General features: G+C 40.8%; 1 protein-coding gene across 8 annotated transcripts in view; it reads right to left on the reverse strand.

The window, feature by feature from the left end:
- Positions 1-24,971, reverse strand: part of sgip1a (SH3GL interacting endocytic adaptor 1a) — an 87,827-nt gene that overhangs the window by 60,572 nt on the left and 2,284 nt on the right. For 2 of the 8 annotated variants that reach the window (XM_036006891.1, XM_036006889.1), the window contains exons 1-2: positions 14,860-14,878; positions 10,114-10,158 (exon numbers count right to left, since the gene is read on the reverse strand). In XM_036006891.1, coding sequence (XP_035862784.1) covers positions 10,114-10,158; positions 14,860-14,863 — 49 coding nt within the window. In that variant the 5' untranslated portion in view covers positions 14,864-14,878. Of the gene's footprint in view, positions 1-10,113; positions 10,159-10,971; positions 11,178-14,859; positions 14,879-15,039; positions 15,190-24,467; positions 24,568-24,971 lie in introns of those variants that run through there. The other 6 variants (XM_036006895.1, XM_036006888.1, XM_036006894.1 and 3 more) reach the window with 6 other exon arrangements.

The raw sequence follows: 24,971 nt of genomic DNA on the forward strand, positions 1-24,971 counted from the left end.
GTACTGTCCTCTGCCCTCTCCCTCCGGGGCTCTGATACGCATTGCTGCTCTCTGTGTATCTCTTCCACTCTCACGATATCCTACTTGGACATTTTAACTCACTTCATCTCCTTTTCTGTCTCCACCACTCCTCATTTTGTTTACCTGCTTCTTCCTGGCAATGGCTTTCTAGCAGACTCTTCACTCTCCCTTTCTATCTACCAGCTTGTGTCAGCTTATTAGTGTGTGTGTGTGTGTGTGTGTGTGTGTGTGTGTTCTTGTTTTACTATATTCGTGGGGTCCAAAAACTGGGAAATACAGTATACTTGTGGGGTCTGCACAGCCTTGTGGGGCCCAAAATGCTGGACCCCACAAGTTTAAAGGGCTGTTTGAGGGTTATGACTTGGTTTTAGGATTAGGGTTAGAATTAGGTTATGGTTAGGGTGAGGGTAAGGGTTAAGGTTAGGCATTTAGTTGTGATGGTTAAGGTTAGGGTAAGGGGCTAGGGAATGCATTATGTCAATAATGGGTCCCCACAAAGATAGTGAAACAAACGTGTGTGTGTGTGTGTGTGTGTGTGTGTGTGTGTGTGTGTGTGTGTGTGTGTGTGTGTGTGTGTGTGTGTGTGTGTGTGTGTGTGTGTGTGTGTGTGTGTCTCCTCTAATTGGGTACTGCGAATTGCTCTCCTGGCTGCACTACTATGGACTGTAAAATACACTATTATGAAAGCAGCATTTTTAATTGTGTATGTCTCGTTCGAGAGATACACTTTGTAATCCTCGAAGTTAGCCTCTCAGAGCATCTAGGCTGTGACCTGAACACATCATTGTGGCGTGTGTATGTGAAAGGACATCCAGATGATGAGTCAGTCAAACAGACAGCACAGTATATTCACAAATATTTGTACAAATAAGACTTATGTATTGTCTTACTCAACAACAACAGCATAAAGATAATTAACAGAACTGCTGCACTGAACTACATTTAATTGGTTTTCAGAATTCCTGTGTGTTGATTGATCCATCATCTTTCCCTGCACCTTTCTTGTCATATTCCAAGACACAAAAGCCCCCGTGGTGCCATCTCAGTGATGGCAATAGATTTACAGCAGCAGCCCCAACACAAGACACTCTTTTATGATAAAAACTAGACCCACTGATTAAATTAGACCACACATCTTTGACAGCAAATCACCTACTGTTTTGACAGCAGGCTCCTCTAATCTCTGCGTGGGCTCTGTCAGGATGAAAACGGCATCCCTAGGTTAACAGTCAGTGCTACTTCCTGTTTGTTTTTAATCTGCTATGTGTAACATTTTAACTTCAATAAACCAGTACTGGCACAATTGGGAAGATAAGAGGGAACTATTGTATGGTAAATTGTTTTTGAAAACATTATTTAGTCAAGGAAAATTATTTCCTAAATTACGTCCAGTGTACGGATTTACTATGCACTGCTTTTCATTTTTAACTACTCAACATCTTTAAAGCTGCAGTGGGCCAGCAAATGCCAGGATTTGAAGTAGAGTAAGACCTCTTCCTGCAGCTCTCCCCTCTCTGTCGCAAGGGCATTTGTATACGCAGAACAGCCAATAGGAATGCTCTTTCTCTGTAATGACCTGTGATTGGCCAAAGTCTCCCGTCACAGGCTAGATTTTTTTAAAGCCTGAAAACAGCAAAGGAGGAGATGCAAAAGTATAGTTTTCTCTCAGATCACTTGAATAACAATATGCTGAAAAATTATTATGTAATTTTTGCCCAAGGACAACAAAAACAAATTGCCTTCCACAGCTTTAGAGCATGATCCTTCCAAACGCACAAACACAGTTTAAACAGTTTTCAGTTTTTATCTGATGACATTTTTGACAAAAGATATTTTTCAAGATTTCCGCAACTGCCACTACATTACACAAACATGTCTGTTTATCTGGCTTTGAATCTTGGGCATCATTACATAGTGTGTGTGTTTGTCAGCACAAAGAACAAGATGGAATGTGGAGGGCTGTTGTGAGGATGTTGTGCTGCTGTGTCTATGAATGTATGTATGCATATTTATGTATTTATGTATGTACATACGGATGGATGAATGAATGAATGAATGAATGAATGAATGAATGAATATGGTGGTAAGGAAGAGAGTGTGAACAAGACCGAACAGATTGATTTTGACTAGGGATGCACCGATCTGACTTTTTCAGTCCCGATACTGATACCGATGTCTGGGCTTTGTGTATCTGTTGATACTCGATACCGATCCAATACCATTGTTGAATTAATAATACACTGTATACCTTCCACCTTATACCTTCCTTCCACCATGTGGAAGAGACTAAAGGCACCAGACTTTCCTAACTAAACATTACTTTCCTAACTAAGACAAAATAACATAGATGTAATGTATTGAATTGTTATTTATTTGTTATTTAAAAAACAATTCTGCATTCAAATCGAAAATAGAATGTAATCAAACTTCTTAAAATAAATTTAAATAAATCAAATGTAGCAGTAGAAACAAAATAGTGTATTGGTCAAACATACAATGGTAATCAAACAGTTCCCAAACTTTATTTTTGGATGTGCTTGACTAAATTGGTAGTATCGTACTTTGCAGTACTACCACCACCCCTCGAAACATTTACTTTGCAGCCATTGCAAACAGCCAACAAACTAGCTAGCAAGCGTGAAATATCTCCACACAGCCGACTCTTTGGCTCGCTCCACGTTTAACTCAACTCTTCCAGCATGCGACACACTTGCCGCTGATGAATGACGTAGGATGTGCTGCGACGGATCGGCCCGTAGAACTGTTCATTTTTCCGCTTTCCGATCCAGCTATTTTGTCAACATTGGGGCCGATATCCGATCTTATTATCGGATCGGTGCACCCCTAATTTTGACTGCTTTACCTTCGTCTCCTCTCCTCTCTCCTGTCTTTGTTGTGGGAAAGTTAATTTGGGTTTCTGTCAAACGTATTGTCAAGCACAGTCACAAATGAACCCATTCTACTGCAACACGTTCAACAATGAGAAAGACACACACAAACATGCACTTTGATGACTGAACAGACATATACCGACACATTTTTCATACCAGTATTGTATGATGTAGCGTTACGTGCACACACTTATGTTATTATTAGGAAACGCCAGTGACTCACTTCACTCCAGAATACGTACTAACGTCAGAAGTAAAGTCGTACACAGCTGAAACACATGCAGTCATCTCATTATTTTTTTCACCTAAGGCAGCATGTCAATGTACACAGTCATTATTTGGACACATACAGTACACACACACACACACACACACACACACATTATTAAAGCATGCCACTCCTGCTATGCTCCACTGAAGGACTTTCCACAAAATAACAGATTTGTCCTATTAATCACTACCTAGGGACTACAACAACCTACAATAAGACCTGTATGCAATTATGTAAACAGCTTTTATTTGAGTTTTTAAATCTGTGTAGGGCTATGTCTATGAAGGACTAGCTTAGACTAATACCAGAAGAAACATGGACTTAAACTATGACTCAGGATGGAGAATAAGTGGCACCAATGGTGAGGTATGCCAGGTAGACACAATTCTGCATTTCAGAGATGCATGCACAGACGGTGTGCTGCTCTATTTCATGCCATTGTAAAATTACTGCTAGGCCACTGAGGGCTGTTTCTGATGCATCAGCCCACATGAGTTATGTGTTTGGGCCAATGGCAATTAAATTACTCATTTGGGTCTGCAACAGGGAGCAGTAGCAATCGTTACACAGAGGACTTCAAGAGGAAACATACAGTATACCCTTAACAATGTTTTCACCAACATGGAGACATACCGGGTGCACCATCCTTTATGATTTTGTGCCCACATCAACCCACCAAATAGCCTACTTATTTATTCACATATCGATGAAAATATGCACTTGGGAGCCTCTGCCCAGCTCGTTACCAAAACAGACATGAGTCAGCCTCACGATTGTTATTTGGGAAACCATATGGCAGCAGAGTCCTTCCAGAGTTAGAGCCTATTGGATGCCATGGTAAATAGAGCAGAGTTCACCAGAGATATTCTGACTATTTGACATCACTGATCTTTCTCCAAGGCTTCTCAAAGTCACAGGGTAATGTTTTGTGGTAATACAATGACGGTGTTTGTGTCTGTTAGGCTAGGACAGTTGCGTGTTTGTAATTATTGTATGATATGGCTAAAGAAACATTACCACAATCCAACATAGTATTATTACTTCGACTCCATTTCAATTGTTTGAAATGTTGTCAATGTCGTTTGAGTGAGTTTGTGTGGCAAAAAAACATCCCCCTAATGCAGCTTAGAACCAAGCACCCCAACTCGAGCTAGTTTCCTCTATCTGTGTCACGTGGGCTCTGCCACTACCACGCCTCTTTAGGAGACTAGTGGCAGGTCTGAGTGTATTGATTCCAATGGGAGAATTGAACGTGAACACAGAATATGAGCGATCCTTTCGTCCCATAGTCACCAGAGTAGATAGTGGACCCATTTCTCACAAGCCACACATCTCAAATACACTAGACACTAAAATGTCATTTTTCAGATGTACACATCAGGAGACAATTTACTTAGTTTGAGACCTGTTTCTGTCTCAGGACCAATCTCTTGCGAGCTCTGGCAACACAGAGAAGCTAACGTCAGAAATCGTTCATGAACGCCCTAACAAAACTAATCTCCGTGATGCTAAATATGTCTTTTAGTTGAGTAAATATCTAACGTTAGCAAAAGAAAATATTAATAAATTATTCAAACATAACTTTTCATTCATCCACAAGACGTTCACTACACGTTCAAACGAGGCCATGCCTTTTTAGGAGACAGGAAGTGTGTACCGTTTCATACCATTGGCAATGCTTGAAATGCGCTCTCTTTAATATAAAGGATCTTTGCCCCAACCCCAATTTTTGTCTTGCTCATGCCAGCAGGCCTTGAGCAAAAAATTGTTGAAAATGGTGATGGGTAAATGTTAAACTGTAGTCCAAGTGCTGCCAATAGACGCATAAGCAACACACACTGGTTACTTCACAGGGATCTCAGCAGCAATATCCTGTTGCTCTCAGTACAACTCAATTGAAAGAGAAGATCATTTATGCGGAGATGCTTTTGACAAGTTGAGTCAGTGGCTATGACCCTGCATGCATGTGTGCCATGAGCAAAACCAGATAGACAAGGAATTTAATTGTATCATAGCAAAAACAATACAATCATACTAATATAATGTATTATTCGAGAATCCTTCAACTCGGCCATCATCACAAAAGCTAATAATTATCAAGTTTCATATAAAGTCAGGTAATAGACCATTAAGGAATGAAGTGGAGCCCGCCATATGGCCTTGTGTCCTCTCTGCCCTCTACTCTGCAGCATTCCAGTCAAGGGTTTATCCAAGTTTCAGCCAGACAAGCTCTAAGTATTGGGCCTCCCTGTGACAGTGATTCCTACTGTTGCTAACTAGGATTAACAAGACTACAAGTCTGAGACCTGCTAGTGGCCAGGATAGTATGCAGAGTTCATTACAACCCACAAAATTGTTAGATGTAGTAAACAAAACTCTGCAACAACATACTGAAAAAAATACTAACAACATACTGATTCTGCTATTCTTACAGCCTTGTCAGCACCGGGTCTATAATGGCAACTTTCTCTTGATGGTGGTGTTACAGGAAATGCCATGGCTTCATTAAAATCAAAAGGGTTTTCCCTATTGGGAGCATCACTGTGCTCAGCACATTTTAGAACAATCTGCCAATATGATTATAAGCTATTTTGTATACACAGTTTACAATTTGGCCTGAATGTGGAACAAAAGGAAGTGTCCAAAATGCTAAATGTTTAGGCTCTAGGGAGCACAATAAAATGTCATGGTAGTATGCCTGTTACATGTTTGATGTTGTTTGCAAGAGGAAGTTTTGGCGAGATAGTAGAGTGCTAGAGGAAAGGTCAGAGGGTCACTAAAAGCAGTATTGGACATTAGAGAGTAGTCACTGATGACATCTTACTTGAATTTTCAAGTGACACACTGCTCTACAGTTAGAAATTGTATCTATTAAACTTCACTTTTGTCTCGATGATGTCTAAGCCTCGTCGTTATAGCTCCTACCCTCAAAGTCCAAAGGGATCAGGATTCCCACGCTGCACCAGTGTGATTACTTTGAGGAGAGCTGAGTAAATTACTAGTGAAACAACCACCACACGTGCAGGCTCTCGTGAGTACAAAAAAGCATACTGGAGATTTGTTACTTAAAATTACATCTGTCTAGGATGCAGTAATCCCACTTGCAGTAAACCCAGGAAATTCATAGCAAATAATCATGGTAAGTACTATCAGACCATTGTAAATTATAGGGGAAGAGGATTTTTTAAGGAAAAACACAACACAGAAAAATGCATTTCTAAAAGTATGTTTGATTTTTGGATTTACTGTAGGGTATTGGCCTCATTGTGATCATCATTTTGGAGGTTACAGTTCACCAACAGTTAAAGGTGCTCTAAGCGATGTTGTGTGACGTTACTCCTTGTTGACATTCAAAGTATTTTCAAACAAAACGAAGACCAACTCGCTCCTCCCTCCTCCTCATCCCGTTCCCTCCCTTCTGTGCTTCAGCGTAACATCGCTTAGAGTACCTTTAAATTTAGCACAACATCCCTGTTTTTAGCTGCTATATTGTGTCTACAGGGAAGGGGGTTATCACCAATATGAATACCGAATCTCTCCCTTTGAACTAAAATGATGTAATCACCCCATGTCTTCTACCCTGTGTGTGGGACAGCCATTCTGGTCATGCCATTCTAGCCATGACATGGGGCTTTAAAAAGCAGAGCTAACAAGGATTAGCATCCAATTTTAACACCTGAATGTAATCCTGCCCTCCCACAGTCCATGCTAAGCCTGCGCTAGCCATGCTAATGGAAGGGAAGAGGTTTGCAGACAGTCCACATTTTTTCTTCTCAACTGTTACCTAACAACTTGGCTCGTGACAAATGCAGTGGATGACAGGACAGCACACTTGCAGAAAAGGGGGAGCAGTAGTTTAGCTTGTGATTTCTTACTGTTGAAGTAAAGTTGGATAAGTCGGTTCTATTACTGTATTATTTTTGTTCAACTCTGCTTCTCTGATTTTATATCATGATTCAACACTGTACAAAAAAATAGAACCACGTGATTTGTATACTGCTTTGCCCTGCAACAGAAAAAAGAGAGTTGCCTAGATTACCTATCAACACACTGTCACTATATTTTACTGATCAACAATGTGCAGAGCTAAGCTTTACCTTCAAGACACATACTGTATCATAAACCAAACACCAAAAGGGAAAACACAGAATCACTTTGGGTTGATAATTAATTACTGGCTATTGTGTGGTCAGTTATAATTGCCATGAGATATCCAATATTTATAATTATATATCACGCAGATACCGGCGCAGTCAGCATGAGCTTATTAGACATTATTGGGCACAAGGTAACTGTGTGCTACAAACACAGCTCTGTCCTAACTCTGACAAGGGCAGAAAGGGTGTAGCCTTATGTATCATGGTCATCATCTAAATTATAACCTGCTGAGCAGTTTTTAGTTTGTATAATGATGATGCAAGTGTGACAAGCAAGGATGCTGTTATGGTTGCTGTCATTACAATCTGCTCCAGGCTGTCAGGCTGGCTGTTGTTTGCGTTTTTCATGATACAGTAGCATGGCAGTTTAATACACCAAATATCAAACATTCAGGAGAGGCTGTTATTGTTGTATCAGTCTTTTTAAACTGATAAAATGACTTTCATATTTATCTCGATCTTTCTGACTTCACACTAGGGCTGCCACCTCTTAGTCGATTAGTCGACTAATCGGTCGTTTTGGTCTTAGTCGACTAAGATTTCTTTAGTTGATGAGTCATTTTTTATGCTTATTCATGTTTAATTACTCATTTCCAAGAAACTTATGAGCACATTTCTGGTAAACACAAGATTTAAAGTGGTGCTTTTGCAGGATTAATTGTGGAGAAACTCAGTTTTACAGATGGTTCATTAACTACATTTATATTGTGCTTTTCTAGTCTTAATCACCTCTCAAAGAGCACAGCTCTGTCGATTACATCAACTAATCGATTAATCGACAAAATCATGTAAGTGTTAGTCGACTAAGAATTTCTTTAGTCGAGGACAGCCCTACTTCACACAGCAGGCCGGTAATCGCAGACCTTTTATTAATCATGCATGGGCAGTTAACAATTAGAACGGACATGAAGAACAGTTCAATTATGGTCTCCTACAAATAGGAAACTAATCACGAAACTTTTGAAAAGAGATCTACAGAGCCTTTTGGTCATATAACTATTTCAATTCATTACACGGTTATATGTCAACTTTTAAAGCCGTTTTTACTGAATTACTTCCTGTTTGGCATGTGGAAGTGATCCATTCAGTGGTTTGACTTTATTTAGTTTATTTTATTAGTTATTTTTATTTTGTTTATTTACTTCTGTGCGTTATGTAAGTGTTAACCTCTTTATTGCAAGCCCAATTCCCCTTACTGTGCAATAACGTTTGAATGACAGAATAAGCCTTAGATTGTTTTCATGGTCTACACTTCTCCACAAGCTAGCATGGTGGTCATGATATCGTTACTGCCAATTCTGTAAAACTTGGAAATGTTGTCTTTTAATCGATCAATCTTTTTATTTGTCACATGAAATCATAAACAAACATAGCATCACGTCCCACTTCATGACATCCTTACAGAAACATTAAACATGCACCATACTTCAAGCTATTAGGCTCAGCATTCGAAATAAGAAGAAATGTGGTTTAGGACTGCAAATTATATAACTGAGAATTATTGCTGAAAATCAGTACAAGCTGCTAGAAACTAACTATCTGAGAGCTGCCACTTCAAAATCAATATATAGGTTCCTGCCCTCCCCTACAAATCCACTCCTAACTTAACTGACCGGGCTACTATGTTACTATGTAACATTTTCTTTTTCAAAACATCATCATTCCTTTCAAAACTCTGACAGACAGACACACACATACACAAACACAACCAGACAGCAAGCTAATGAGATCCTTCCTTAGCAGCAGACACACTGGCATTGAGTTCATTTACTAAATGCACCGGAATAAACATGCTAGAGTGACAACATCGTCTAGAAAAAGAAAGAAAAATGTATGTATCTGCAGTGGGTAAATATCGTAAGCAAAAGTGACCTAAACGTATTTCCCTTCAATGCGGCCTATGTATCGCAGACTATGGAAGCTTACATAATCCAAGGTTGATTCAGTAAAACATATTAAGGTTGTTCTGGTCGATCAAATGGCAAGTGGTTAACATACTGTAGGATGCCTAAACCATATGAAAGATAAGGAATAAGAGATATCATATGAAACAGATGGATGGATGGAGGCTTTCGCGTGCCAGCTGCAGAGCTGTAGGGATTCATCCCTCCATCACTGGCCTTCCCCCTGATGATGTCATCAATTAAAGGGACATAAAACTAAAACAATCATCAGTTTTCTTTTTCCTCACTATGCTCAAACCAACAGAGATGGATCGGTCCAACCATGGGTGGCTACAAATGTACGTATGCACCCACCCGTACAGATATGCAATCCACCTGCCAGTGCTGGGTAAAAATGGCAATGTAGTGTGAGCAGATACACAGCAGAGTCTTATGGTACTATGCGTGTGTCAGTGCATGTGTTTCAGAGAACACCATACAAAGAGAATTTATACAAGTGAGCCAGCTGGGCACATAAGCCCTCCTGCACAATAAATCCAAATAATCCTTTACGATGGGAAGCGGGAAAAGGGGGGGTGGGGGTGTACTATGCACATACAGACACACACACTCAGAAAGGTGCACACGGTTCAATGAGCTTCGCTATTGTGCCGCTGTGGTAGACATTCAGTGGCTGTGCCCTTTTCCTAAGAATAACATGCAAGTCACCGGAATGTATGCACTCAAAATAGCAGGGCAGTGTATGACATTTGAACCTCCCAAACACATACACGCTTGCCAGCAGATGAAGCGCTGTAGGACAAGGACATAAAGGGGGATTACCCTGAATAGCAACAGAAAAGGGGACAGCACAATAAAAATCACCTTACCTTCCATCATGGTTGCAGATTTGCATTCCTCTATTTCCAAGGAGCCTGAAATGAAAGCAGAAGGCGTGGGGAGGGGGAGAAGAGAAGAAGCCCCCAGTTACCAGAGAGACAGTAGAATTGATGGGCAGCAGAGCAGCCGTGTGCATGTGGCTAACGCCCTGGCTAACTGTGAGCCTCCGACACCCCCAGACGTTGCCTGTCAACTAGCCCAGGAGGACAGAGAGAGAGAGAGAGAGAGAGAGAGAGAGAGAGAGAGAGAGAGAGAGAGAGATACAGAGAGAGATAGAAAGAGAGAGAGAGAGGAGAGAGGAGGGGTAGGGGCCTGGCCGGGTTTGCTGCCGATCAGAGCTGGGGCTTAAGCCATGGATGATGCTGCTGCTGCTCTAACCTACACATTCAGCCGAGGATGCTGAGAGGTGGGGGGAAAGCTCACTGGAGAAAAAAAATAATTAAAGAAGGCAGGGTAGATAGAGAAAGGGAGGCAGAGAGACTGAGAGGGAGGGTGGGTTATGTGTGTGTATGTGTGTTTGGCAGTGGGGGTGGTTGTGTTGAGGAGGGGCGGAGGCAGTTTGCTGAGGTCAGAGATGGCCTCAGCCAATCCCTGCAGCTCTTTGTTGAGTCACATGGCTTGCAGCTTGAATCTCCTGACACCATGGCCCAAGAGAACTCTACATCAGTAACCGCTCTCGCTTGACAAATACTTCTGAGCATGCACTGAATACACACACATGTTTACACATCTAAACAGAGGTGCAGAAAAAGCCACCATACATGTACAGAGTAAATACAGAGGATACACATATGTGGTAAACACACACACATACACACACACACATGCACCCCTCCCCTACCCCCTACCTTATGTCAGTGCAGTGTGCCAAGCCTACCCAGCGGTGAATGACATTAATTATTTGCTCGCGGAGAGAGTAACGTGCAGGTGTGAGCCAAGTGACAACCCATGTTGAGGACGCACACCTACACAGACTCTACAATAACACACCACTGCACAAAATATGTGCTCTGCACCCTCCTGCACAGTGACTATTCCTGTAGTAGCTGCTTGTGTGTGGCTGCATGTGTCCCGCCCTCCTTGGAATAAGGTGCGGTTTCACTGCCCTCTCTGTCCCTCCTCCTCTCCCCGTCCCCTCCCACCTTCCCCTCTCTCTGCGCTCCCTTTTTCTGTCTCTTTGCTTTCCCACTGCACAGGGACGAGGATCGATCAGCGTGACGTCATGGCAACGCAGGCTACAGTTGCAACTAACGAACAGGAAGGACCGATGACCGGACAGCCCCCAGAGAGGGGTTTGCGCTTGTGTTTGTGTGCTGATTAATTTTCTATGAGAGGGTGCAGAGAGAGAGAGAAAGGGAGGGAGGGAGGAAGGGAGGGAGGGAGGGGGTGAATGTTTATGTGGACAAACTAAAGAGCAGAGGAGACTGACAATTAGGCAAACCTACAAAACAACTACAAATGAGACACTAAAGTGATACTTAACAAAAAAAAAGAAATCTGAGCAATTTGATTCTAGTATTGTTTCTAGGATTATTGTCTTTATTGTTAGTAGTAGTGATAGTAGTCATCGTAGTCACAGTAGTACTTCATATTGTGTATATATATATATATATATATATATATATATATATATATATATATATATATATACTATAAGTTTAGTAATTTACATTTATTTCAAACTAAATATCCTTCTTCTGTAGAAACATGTTTTGTAATATTTGTTTCTTTTGTAAGGTCAGACAATATAAACAATCAGAAAGACAAATTAATATGTTAAAGTAAGATTTAATAAAGAATAAAAAAACAAAAGGAAAGTACCAAAAATATAATAATAAAAAAAGAATAATAAACATTACAAATTACTAATGTTGCACTATTTGTCCAAACATTAAAACAGAAAGACTTCTCGTGTCAGTGAATCTTACTTATTTTTAAGGAAGCCAACGTCCAGGATAGCAAATGTAACATTTTCCACAGAAAGAGAACTTGATACCTTTTCACCACTGCTGGTTGTTTATTATGCTTTTTTTTCTATTATTACTGAGCAGGAGTTAATGTAAGAAATCTGTAAGAATACTGAGAGAACTAAACTTCTCTTTTTAAAGCCATCGTTCTGTGTATTTCTTGAGCATTCCTATGGAAGCCCGGTATTCAGCGGGTATCAAGCTGTGCCGTCATAAATCTACTGAGCAGGCAGTAATGTGTGTGGCGTAATGGTGTTCACATAGATGACTTTGTATACATCCATATGCATATATGGATGTACACTGTATACTGTGTGTTCATGGGGAATCCTATAGCCTGTGACAAATAAATATATTTCCCCCCCTCTATCTATCTATCTATCTATCTGTATTCAGTTATGCTTTAACAGAAGTCAGCCGAGAGCCTCTCCATGCCCAATGAATCCTCTCCAGTCAGGCCCATGTGATAGGGTCTCCCTCCCTCCCTCCAAATCTCTTTCTCTTTCTGTGATTTATCACTTCTTCCCTTTTCATTTACTGATTTATCCCTTTTCCTAACCTGTTATTTTGTCAAGCTGCTTCTATATGGCTCATTCTGTCACTTGCCTCCTCCCTCCTTTCATCCCTCTGTCTCTCTTTGCCAAGTTCCTCTGTCTTAACACCCAGCAGATGCTCCCCAAAAAGAGGGTACCCCACCCTCCTACCAGCTTTAACTCCCTTCCCCCTCGTTCTTCCTTCTCCCCGTTCACTCCAAACCTGTATTTGGTGATTCCCTGCCCTCTCATCTGTTCGATTATTTCTGCTGCCTCCCCTTTTTTGTCTTCTTAGCTACATCATCTTTTCTGTTCTCACCACATCTCTCTCCTATTTTCTTCTACATTACTCCTCTTGACTCAGCCCTGCTCACTTCCTTGGCTGCGAGACAACAAGCATCTTCTCCTGCACTGCCATCTAGTGTTCACTGAGAATCATGACTGATATTTACCATTGTGCTGGTGTTGAGGCAGTGCTGAGGAGGTAAAATATTGTGGATATTTGCTATGTGAAGTGTAATACCATCAATATACTGTACTGGGCATGTCTGGGGCAACTAGGCTGATATTTGGCAATACAAATAAAGAGATATGTATAGTGATTTTGCAGTTGACAAATGCTGCCATGCCAGCTAGTGGAGGAGTGTAGAATAAGGGAGGAGGAAGGGAGGGGGATTTGCTAAATAAAGCCTAATGCCTTATAAGCTCTGTTTTGGAGCTGCATGAGTTGGAACAGCCTGAATAAAGACACACACACACTTATGTCATTTACTATGGAGAGTTAGACAATCGCTACAAGTATATAAAGTGGGCATTTTCTGCATAATATACCAGAGAGAGGTAGCATTTATGACCACCTTGATGAGCAGTTTTAACAAAGCTCTTTAAAAAAATATATATTATATTGACCAAATACCAAAAATACCTCTGTTGACACAATTTTGGGGTTGCATACCCTTATGTGAAAGCACCTTAACAAATGCAAAAAACATTAACATTTGAGGAAAAAACTCAACATATGGCATCTTAAAGGTTGTGATGCAACTTAAATGGTTTTATTATTTATAAATAAAAATATCAAAAAACTACCACAATGGTACTAAATATGGTTCAGTGAAAGTTTCTTGAATTAAAAGGTTTTGAAATCTTTGAGATTTTAATAAATACACAAAGATAACCATTTAAGAAATTTTAAATTAAAATCAAACTCACCAATGCTATGTCCCACGGTGCTTTTCATGTGGGCATATTTTCAATTTTAAGTTAAATGTTTTTAACTTGTTTAGGCTATTTTCACATTTTAGAATCTCCCAGTTTATTTGCTATAACAATGAATGAGTGTTCATGAAATTGGCTATAGGTGACGATATATGGAATAATGGCGTGAGATGGATGAAAATATGGTGAAAAAGAAAATAACTCCTAAGTATGTCACTTCAATTGGAAATACAGTGCTTTGAATAGTATTAAAATCAATGCAGCCATGGGAAAAACGCTTGTCGGCGCACTTCAAGTGACTTAAATGTCGCATGACACATACTATTAACTCCTGAATTTAGAAGCAGGAGCTCAAAAACTACATACCGGGCAACATCTCTCTCTATTGTCACTTAGTGAAAATTAACATTAATATAACCATACAATGTTACTGTAACAGATAAATCAACAAGATGACCTCAGCAAAGATCTAAATGACTACACTACATTGCAGGCCAGTGGATTTGAATCTCAATGGCATACTCGTGTTGTTTTGAACTTGAAAGATTTGGAGCAAAATTAAATATAACAAAAGACTGTGCACTGGACAGCAGAGGAGATCTAGAAAGGGTAAATAGAGCATGCAGCTTTAGAGAAATGAATAAAGTGTGTTTGAATGCCATGGGAATCAATCCACCTACTTCTCTTTATCTTTCTAGCATTCATTATCTGGTTCTTCCTTCCTGACAACTTCTGCTTTTTTCTCTTTTTCTATCTAAATGACAGTACCAGAGTGTTCCCTGACGCAACCTTCTGAGTGAACACACTGCACAGTGAACATGCAACACACAGCATACACACAAATGCATATAGGCACACAAACAACACCCATATCAAATCCACATGTTAGGGCTATACAATATCAGTAAGGTCAACAAAAAAGTCAAGGTTAATGGCTAAATATAGTACACACAGCTACAAGTACACACACATAATACTATAGTTAAAGCCCATACGCTCACAACAAGACACACACAACCCATTTCACCGCAGGAATCATATAATCTAGCGTAAACTCCCTGAGAATACAAAAAAAACCCACAAATGACTGAAAAAGAAAAGTTACCATTATCCCTTATTTTCAGGTACGGTCACCATCCGCATTCTCACTGCTGAGGTGTTGCTGTACTGTACAGAAAGGTCAAGAAAGGGTTTTTACCTACTGTACCTGCAACGATGCAAAACCAGCCAGTAAACAACTCCTCAGTCATGTAAAGCCCCTCTCCATGGAAACTCCTTGTTCTCAATCTCACCCCAGCCAGACAGAGAGATGAGAAGGGAAAGACGAACAGAGGACGAAGATGATTCGCTGGAAAAGATAAGAGGGAGACAAGAATGAGGAGTAACCAAGGACTTCGCCAGACTGAGCTGCTCACAGGACATGCACGTACGCTGATGCCGAAACCAGCGCATAAATTGACCACTGCAAGTGTACCGGCGAAGGTATACACACAACTGCACAGGAACACAACCTACGGAGAGAAGGTTAGACAAGTCGGGCAGTGACGGTCAACATGTCCTTTACTGCAGTGCACGCACACACACACACACACACACAGTTTTTCCTGAAGACAAATATTTTAGACTGCATGTATGCATGTTACAGATTCTAAATGTTGTTACTCTGCATCACCAAACTTTTGTTATGGTATTTCCCAAAGTTTTCAACAGTCACTCTGAACATCAAGACATTTTATGAACTTTAGCGTCAGGTACTTCATTCTATCAGGTCTTTCTGAACAGAAAAAAAAAAGTCTTGGTCGATTTCACCGACACAATTCCAGTTAGCCTACTGAAGGTATGAAACCACAGTCAAACATTTGTAAAGAAATATTTACAAATCTAACTTTTTGGAAATGTTTGTTGAGATGTCTGTTGTTTATCCTATTAAAAGGCTGAAAATTAATCAATGTACTTTAGTTTATTTTTCACCTCTGATGTTTGCCATTCTGAATGATTCACTGTTAGTATATTCTGTAACAACAAAACAACTAAAAATCTGTTTAATTAAATTTTTTTTTTTTTTATTTTTTTTTTTTTACATGTAAGGCAGTACACTTATAATTAGACAGCCAAAAATACATTTGACATTTTGAAGAACCCAAAAATGACACACTGTGACGCCATCTACTGTACCTTTCCAACCCTTCCATCTCTGATCCACTTACAGCTGCTCTGTTTCCTGTTTTAATAACAGTACACTGACAATAAAACATACAGTTTGTCACAGGCATTAGCAGTATCACACAGACACACATGTTCATTTAACACAGGGAAAGTAAGGAATTGTGGTAAAAAAAACATCTATTTTTGACTTCCCAGTATCTAGATACACCATCTGCACAATTGCATTCAGTCTGGATCACTGCAATACTAATCCCAGAGTAAGCTATGGTTGGATATAATAATTTAGCATTACACACAGCTTGATACCTGCAGTGACACCAACAAAATTTCACTACATTGTCACATTTAAGTACTTTGCGACACGTTCTTTGGTCCTTATCTCTGTAAAACACTCTTTCCTAAGAGCAGAGCAGCCTCCCTGGCATTTAGACACACTCTTACTATTCAGAAATAGACTATGGGTAAGGATGCTCTTATTTCTGGCACATATTTTATACACCCCAGATGGCAGAAACTTGTGAAAAGTGAGCCTGTTTACTTAAAAAACAGCAGATGAAAAGAAAAAGTGAATCTTCTTCTCTATCCCCACCCCATCTACCTCTCTTGTTCCCTCCCTCTCACAACCTCTACCTTGAATCTGTCTCAAGTTACCCCTCACCCGTACACTCTCCACCTCCCTCCCTCTGACCTACTTTCTCTCCACCTCATGCCTTTCGCCTGTGGGGTGCAGTGTTGCTCTAGTCTGACTTATTTTTCAGTAATGCCTGATGCATCTATATGCAGATCCAGAACTGTTTCCACAACCAGCAAAAACCGCAAGACAAATTCAAATGGGTAATCACTCTGGTACTGTGAATAATGTTAAAAGGGGGAAGCTGCATTGAGCAGCAAACTGTCGTCATCATCTGGCAAATGAGGAACCACTGGGAGTCGAGGATGAGGTATGGTGATGCCACTACATTCATCAAATGTGTTCTAGTTCCATCCTCAATCCTCATAAAACAAAAATAGCAAACTTGCACAAATTGAGCTCTTTCCTTTGCAACAGCAACAGCTCGTGCTGAACCATTGTTGATTAACTGATTGTGGTGGTAATGCAACTCATGGATGCCAGCTGACAACCTTGCTGCTAAAGTAACTGATGCGGTGGGGGGGACTTACTGGGAAAGGAGCTGCATGTGTCTACGACAATGCACGCAACACATCATGGCTGCTTACTCTCCTGGGGTGAACTGGGACCCCGTTGCCTGCTTGTCGTTAACGAGTAATGATCGGTCGATGAGGGTCGGCTATCGGTCAGAAAAAAAATCTAAATTTGCATCCCTATACATGATTAATTACTTATCTTACTACTTACATACTTCTTACTTATAAAATATAAAAAATTCTCACATGAAGATTTGCTGCTTTAAATGATAACTACAGTACCTTACAGTTTTCTGGCTGATGGTCAGACAAAATAAGCAATCTTCATACAACATAGCTGGGCTCTAGGAATGACAGTTTAAAGACCAAACAATCACTAAATAAAATAAAAGATCATTTGTTTTATGTTCATGCAGGTGATCATCTTAGGGCTTTTCAGACAGGCAGGCTAAGTGCAGGCCTCAGACACAGGACCAGGGATGCAGGTGTGTGTCTGGATGCAAAACTTGAGTTACCTTTCCACCTCTAAACAGTACTGAAATTCTTAATAAGAAAAAAACAAACCTGAAACAGATTTAATGATATTCTATATCTTGCCACAGTTACTGAGGTAACAGGATAATGACCCTAAGGCAGTTACACACCAACCAGACGGCCGACTGATGGCAGGAAAGGCAGTTGGACTGATCGGTCTCCCTGAGTTGGTCGAAAAACTGCCTCGGAACACACCAAAGCGACGAGACGTAATACGTCTCTATAACAGCAGGCGGCGCTAATCTGTATTGTCGCCCAAAAAATGAAAACCGGCAGCTGATTGAACGAACGCCTGTTCTGGCTGCTGCTTCCGGATTTTGGATTTTTCGAACGGCCATTACTGGCGACTCATTCAGATTACGATCTCATATTGTACTAAAATAGTTCACCGAAACGTGTTTCTGAAAACATGAAAATGAGGGCCGACAGCTCCTCCAACGGACGACAGCACGGAACACACCGAACAGACTCGAGTCACTGACCTCACCAGACTGTCCAACGGCCGATTATCGGCCCGGTGTGTAACTGCTTTCAGTCAGTGCTACAGGAGCAGCGCACTGAAGAGCTGGGAAAACCCAGTGGAACGTGACCATGCAGTGATGTGAACACAGCTAACGAGAAGAGAGAAGAGAGAGGAGCGACTTTTCTCCTACAATAAAATCATCAGGTTCACTCACAGCTTGCAGTAAATTAATAAATCATGCACTTCTTTTATGTTTTTTTGGGGGCAGGACAGGAAAGGGAGAGACAGGACTCAGCCTACATGGCACACTCTACTGGGTGAACTAGAGGTTGCCCCCTTTTATGTTTTGTCACCGTTCACTAAACACTGTTTAATAAAGCATAGGCTAAATGGTCTCACTTGAACAAATGATGATACTGGATTTATAATTTGGGTTTAATGGTGCATTACTGTCATTACAGTACTTTGACTTCCATTGGAAATGTTTTTGCATTGATGCCATATTGTTTCCTTTGTAAACTAAAGGTACCCTTACATGTGAGAACCATGTCACTTTTTTCCTATACCCTAAATTTTAGGTTTGTCAACAAAGAGAAGGAGTTTTACAGGTATGATGCCTCTCAGTAAACATCATCTCTATACTGGGCCTTCCCTGGGCTCATGTTGCAACTGTCACGTCTCATGTCCCAAGACCATTTCCTGCACAATGCTGAAGCAACATCCCTGCAAACCTCCACCCTGCTCCAACTCTCCCGACCCCCAAAGTACCCTGATGAGGGATCATGATTAAGCAGCCGTCATTAAAACGTACACAGACAAACCACCCGCCACCCACAGATTAGGCAGCAGTTGAGTGCAGTCAAACCAAAACAACTCGCTCTCCGCGGCAGGGGAAGGCATGCAGGGCGATAAGGCGTGGCGGTGGCAGGGTGCCATGTCAAGTGCCTACGTGCCAACCAGCCACTCATGATACTCTTTGTCTGTGTGGCCAGACAGACACACTGTTCTCTGTCATTACCCAACTTGCTGCCCTGCCCAGGGGTCCAGGCACACACATACACACTACATCAAGCAGCAAGGTTTTCTGTGTAATTAGCACCCACTTCCTAATTACTTGATGATGCTGAGAAGGCTGACTGCCTGCTCATATGTGGATTTGGATTGTTTAGTCTGATGCCACTGGGGGTATTATTTAGATTCATAGCTTTATGTTCTTATAGCAAGAGATGGGAGTTCTTAACACGTTCTTAACATCTGGGAAAACAAAAAAGCACTAGTGAGTGAGCGAGTGAGATAGCAAGTTAGCAAGTGTTGCAGGTTAGCATAGTTGGTGACATTGGAAGATATTCAATCAGACTTTAAACCAGCCACAGTGGTCAGTTCAGTTCGAAATGAAAATCAACTTGTGGAGACTTGAAACTTGAAATTATAGTCTTGTATGACTACATTTCCTACTGCCTCCCTGCCCTGCAGCACCAGTTTAATACTGTCAGCCTGGACTTTTCTCTGGCCCCAAACCCCAGCCCGAGTCAACCCCCTGTTAAAAGCCCCCTCTGAAAACCAAGTCCTCCCCTTCAGCCTCAGGGGATGGAAAAGATGAGCTCATCTCTCTGATACTGGGCTGGTCTGGTCTGTGGTCTCCCTAATGGTCTCCAGGATGTCAGCACCGGTCCAATAAGTCCCTCTTACTCACACCAATTACCATTTCCACACATGGCCCAAGCCTAAATAAACAGAGCCCAAACTTGCTATACAATCAGCTTATATCTATAAACAGTGGAGAAGTTTAAATTAGGCCACTCCCAAGAGTACCGGCCTTTGCTTGGACAGCACGGCTGAGATGACAGAATGGAACCAGATGAACTCACTGCAGGGAGTTTCAAAGGAGTATTTTAAAGACAACACAAATAGCACAGACATGAGTTTGACACTCCCCAATAGTTTATTTGGATAATTCAAACAGAACATTTTAATATCAAGTTAAATCATTATAAGTTGATATTAATTTGATTTGGAAGGTATCGTTCTGTTTCCATGGTAAATGGCCCCCCATCAAGAAGAAATTGAGCTAAATGACTCCTCTACCTAAAGCTAAGGTGGGAACAGAAAACCCGATAGTTTAATTAGTTTTGGCCAAAAAAAAAAGAAGAGAGAAACACTTGCCTACGCTTGCTTACTGGCTTACTCTAAGTTGGCTGGACACCCACGAGAATGTTGCTAATATAGGTTGTGTGTGTGTGTGTGTGTGTGTGTGTGTGTGTGTGTGTGTGTGTGTGTGCGTGTGTGTGTGTGCGTGTGTGTGTGTGTGTGTGTGTGTGTGTGTGCGCTGTGACGTGCCGGCAGGAGGCCAGCTAAGCCTCCCAATGACGCATTTAATATTGAACCAATAATTCATGAGGCATCTTAAAATAGGAGTGTAGATTTTTAAGATCTGCTGTATCTTACAGTAGTGAGAACAATGAACCTGCCTCTGACATACTATAGTAGGTCATGATGAGGCAGATTCAAGTCATGATGAAGGAGGTATATGTTGATATAGTAAGGTTCACAAAATGACAGACGATCATGGTTCACCAGTTCCTGTGGTTGGTTCATGGTTGCTGTTCCCGCTCTTTGCAGGCCTTTAAACAAAATGTGGGCAGTGAACCCAACTAGGACCAACCACACTTCCTGAGTCAGGTGGGTAGAGCATCAGTAGTCACATTTCCATCTAATTGACAAGCGAATTTTAAGCAAACTTTTAAAATGTCACAAAAAAGAAAAAAAAAGGAAAATGCGAATTAGAAGCGTTTCCATCAACTTGTTTAGAGCGAATAAACTAGACTATGTACTTTCGTCACAAGTTGACGTTACGCATGGTTGTAGATTGCAAACCGGCTTTTTAAATCAAAGAGTTTAGAAGCTAAGTTATTTGGCTAAATGGAGAGAGGTAGCATTGTACAAGTTGGCCACCTGTGCAGAATACAGGGTTGAGGCGTACATAAAAATACGTTGATGGAAACATGACTAGTGACGCAGCAGGAATCTTCTACTGCAAAATACGTGAAAGTGTGTTTTGAGTGTAATCGTGGGAGTGGATGGGTAATTCTCAAAGTACACAAAGGTTCTTTTAGCATATTTAAACTCTTCATTTATAAAATTGATAGTTTAAAAATAAAAAGTCAGGCAATAGTGCAACAATGATCATAAAAAATTCCCAGAGCCTAAAGTGACTAGGGCTGGGTATCGTTCAAAAGTTTTCGATACCAGTACCGGTACCGTGACTTCAACATCGGTTCCTGAACAATACTTTTTTCGATACCAATTTTATAAAATCCATTTTAACAAAGAAAAACATCAATAAATTACAACATTACACATTAAGACACAAATCTTTTTAATTATTTTAATGAATTCATTATTCCTACGATGTGTAACGTTAGACAGCCAATCAGCAGCATTACTAGATCTTAGTAGAAGCATGCTGCATGCTTATTGGCTCACTGTTGCTGATGAGATTTACTCCTTAGGAATTGAAATTTGGTATTGAATGATAGGGCATTGTCCGATACTCGATACTATAGAGGCAATTCAGTTGGTGCCTAAAAAATATTGAATTCGGTACTAGGGCTGGGACGATTCGTCGACGTATTCGACTACGTAAATGCATCAACACAAATAATTTGCGTCGACGCGTCACACGTAGAAATCTTAAAATAACTTGGCTGCCTCCAGCAACAGCGCAAGTATGGATTCCTCACAAGTTCAACAACACGTTGAGAAAAAGGCTCGCACACGGTTTTCTAAAGTGTGGGAGTATTTTACTCTTAATGCCAACAACAACGTGGTAGTCTGTAGACTTTGTAAAATGCATCCCTGAGTCAGAATAACAGCAGCAAAACACCGTAAGTTCTGCTCACCTTTTTGTCCCTTTCCCTCCCAAGTAGAGTTTAGATTCTCTGCCCGAGCCCGAGCCCAAGCCCGAACTTGACCCACGGGCCGGGTCGGGCCGATATGTCCCGCCACCATCCTCGGGACAGGCCGGACCCTTGATCAAGCATTTGTGTTTTTTTAATCATTACTTTATTAGCCTAAATGGGTGGGGGAGGAAGCTATGCCTCTCCAGCTTCTCCTGTAGCTCTGGGTATATGTCCTGCACTGACTTGAGTGTGACGTAAACTGTGCTAAAATCGTGTCTCCCCCATCTGTTGCACTGTCTTCGATAATTGCGCAACCAGGCCAGATTGTTTCAGATATCTCACGAGTCCTTTATAACGTCACTTATAACGGCCCACGTATTAAAAAATTGTCGGGTTAAAATCGGGCTCGGGCTCATAATTCCAGTAAATGTGTTGGGCCGGGCTGGGCTCGGACACAACGTGCACGGGCTCGGGTAGGGTCGGGCTTGATTTTCTGGGCCCGATCTAAGCTTCACTACCAAGCATGTGCAATTATCAACATAGTGACACGGAATGTGTTCCCAGTAGTAGCCCAACGGTACTACGGCTATGACTTAACATTAAGCATCATCAAACGCTGTCAGTCTGCAGTGTTATTTTTTTGCTTTACCATCATCATGAGTGACCCAATCGATTACAGACTGTTATATTAGACACTCTGCAACTTGCCTTATGTTGGATTTATTTGATACCTCTGATTCCATATGTTGCTAAAATTGCACTTTCTTTTACTGTAAGATTAAAGGGAGAAGAGCTTGGATTTTAAACAAGAGCTTAATCATTATTTTACCTACTACTGTTAAAAAAGCAAATACAGGCTACTCTTTTGCACTTGCTCTGTTTACTTTAAGTTTTATTTTTGTATTCCTCCTGAAAGTGACTTTATTTTGTTGTTGGATTGGACAGGTTGCACTACAAATTCATTTTACTTGAACAGTGCAGTGTTAAACAATTTTCATAAATAGAGATTTGAACCTTATTGAAATTGTTAATAATTGAGCAATGGGAAAATAATCGCTAATTGAAAAATGAATCGTTAGATTATTCGAAAAATTAATCGTTAGATTAGTCGACTAATCGAAAAAAATAATCGTTAGATTAACTGTTTAAAAAATAATCGTTTGGGACAGCCCTATTCGGTACCCACCCCTAAAACTGACAAAGCACTTGCTTTGTCTAAACTACAGTCTAAAATTCAAAAGGTATTCAAAGAACAAGAAAATGGTCGCATTGGAAACAGGAAATGCATTACCCCTGGTCATCATATCAAGATGCAGTGGTGTGTTACAGTACATGTATCATCAAAACAGTACCCTTCCTGTGGCATAAATCTTCGTCACACAAAGTTGCAGAAAAAAGGCAGTTTGAATTACATGTTCCCAATTTTTACTCTCTTTAATCTTGTTGAGGAGCAGGTTAGTACTTGCTTCCTACCTGATGTCACTTTATAGGGGTCTTCTCCTGAGAGGAGAAATGGTGAACTGCACGCGCGTTATTAGGGCTGATCGTGGATTTTTTTTAGGTCAATAGTATAAATATTACATCAATGTTACATTGGTAAATTTATTTTTCAACAAACATATATGGCAATATGTTTAATTTGGTTAAAAGAATTGTGAAAAGACATGTTTGAGGCAGGGCATTTTTACAGTTATTATCCCTCCCCCCACAGATATTTATAGCCTTTATCTGTGTTAGCTGTATAGTAGCCAAAATCAATTAGTGACATGTGAACGGTCATTGGTAGTGTAGTGCAATGTGCCTTTCTGTTCTGTGCTATGAGGTGCACTAAGAGGTGTCCGACTTGGGAGTATGTAGGGCAGGCCCAAATATGCACATGCGCATGCGCACACCCACCCGCACGCGCACACACACACACACACACACACACACACACACACATACACATACACATACACATACACACACACACACACACACACACACAATTTTGGAGTTGACACATCAAAGCGCTTCCCACTATGCTGGAGCTGAATCTTTGGCAGAATGCAGCAGCAACAGATAATATACAAATATGCGCAAATTACACACTCCAATATCCATGTGCATGTACATACACATGTACACGCAGAAGCACTTCTACCCAGAAGGCACAAGATTCCTTGCTCTTCGTTACTCATCGCTGACTTGTTTTACACCATCTCCTGAGTGTCACATAATAGAGCATGTTCTCCTCTTTTCCTCACAGAAAGCCGCAGCTCACCCACACGCACAAGGCTTACCCAAATCCCTCACACACTTCCGGTGAACTCTCTGCCTTCATGATGCTGACACACACAGTACCACAACACCGCCAGTTACATTTTTAACATTGGCAAATATACAGGACATATTTCTTTTTTATTTAACCACACCTACCTCAATGTGAAAAATCTAATTTGAATATAGAAATTTGTAGTCCCAAAATGTTCCGCCTTTTTCTTTTTAGCCAGCTACTGTTTCAAAATCCATTTGTGATCTGCAACACAATAAAAAACATGATCAGACTTAACCCCTAAATATATATCGTCTGACTTGTAGCCATATACAGTAGGTCCTAAAAATAGTTTTAAAGTAGGTAAGACCTTGACATTTGGCTACTTGAGCAAGGTGACTTCTTTAAAATGGTTCATATATTTAGAAAACTCCTTATGTCTTATACTTAAAACAGAAATGATGAAAATGAAAATGCCAAATGGTTGGTGTTTTCCCAAGCATGCAGACAGGCCTGTATGACTGATACTCTCTGAGGAAATACTTTGCTCCTCCACACTAGGACATACTGTGAGGCATCCCCCATGAACACTCCATAGCGAAAGCAATGATAACACTTTCTGTATTTAACAATGCAAAATTGGCTAAAGAAGGATATATTCTTATTTC

This window comes from Sander lucioperca, chromosome 11 (assembly GCF_008315115.2).
Source record: "Sander lucioperca isolate FBNREF2018 chromosome 11, SLUC_FBN_1.2, whole genome shotgun sequence".
In the NCBI taxonomy this organism is placed as follows: Eukaryota; Metazoa; Chordata; class Actinopteri; order Perciformes; family Percidae; genus Sander; species Sander lucioperca.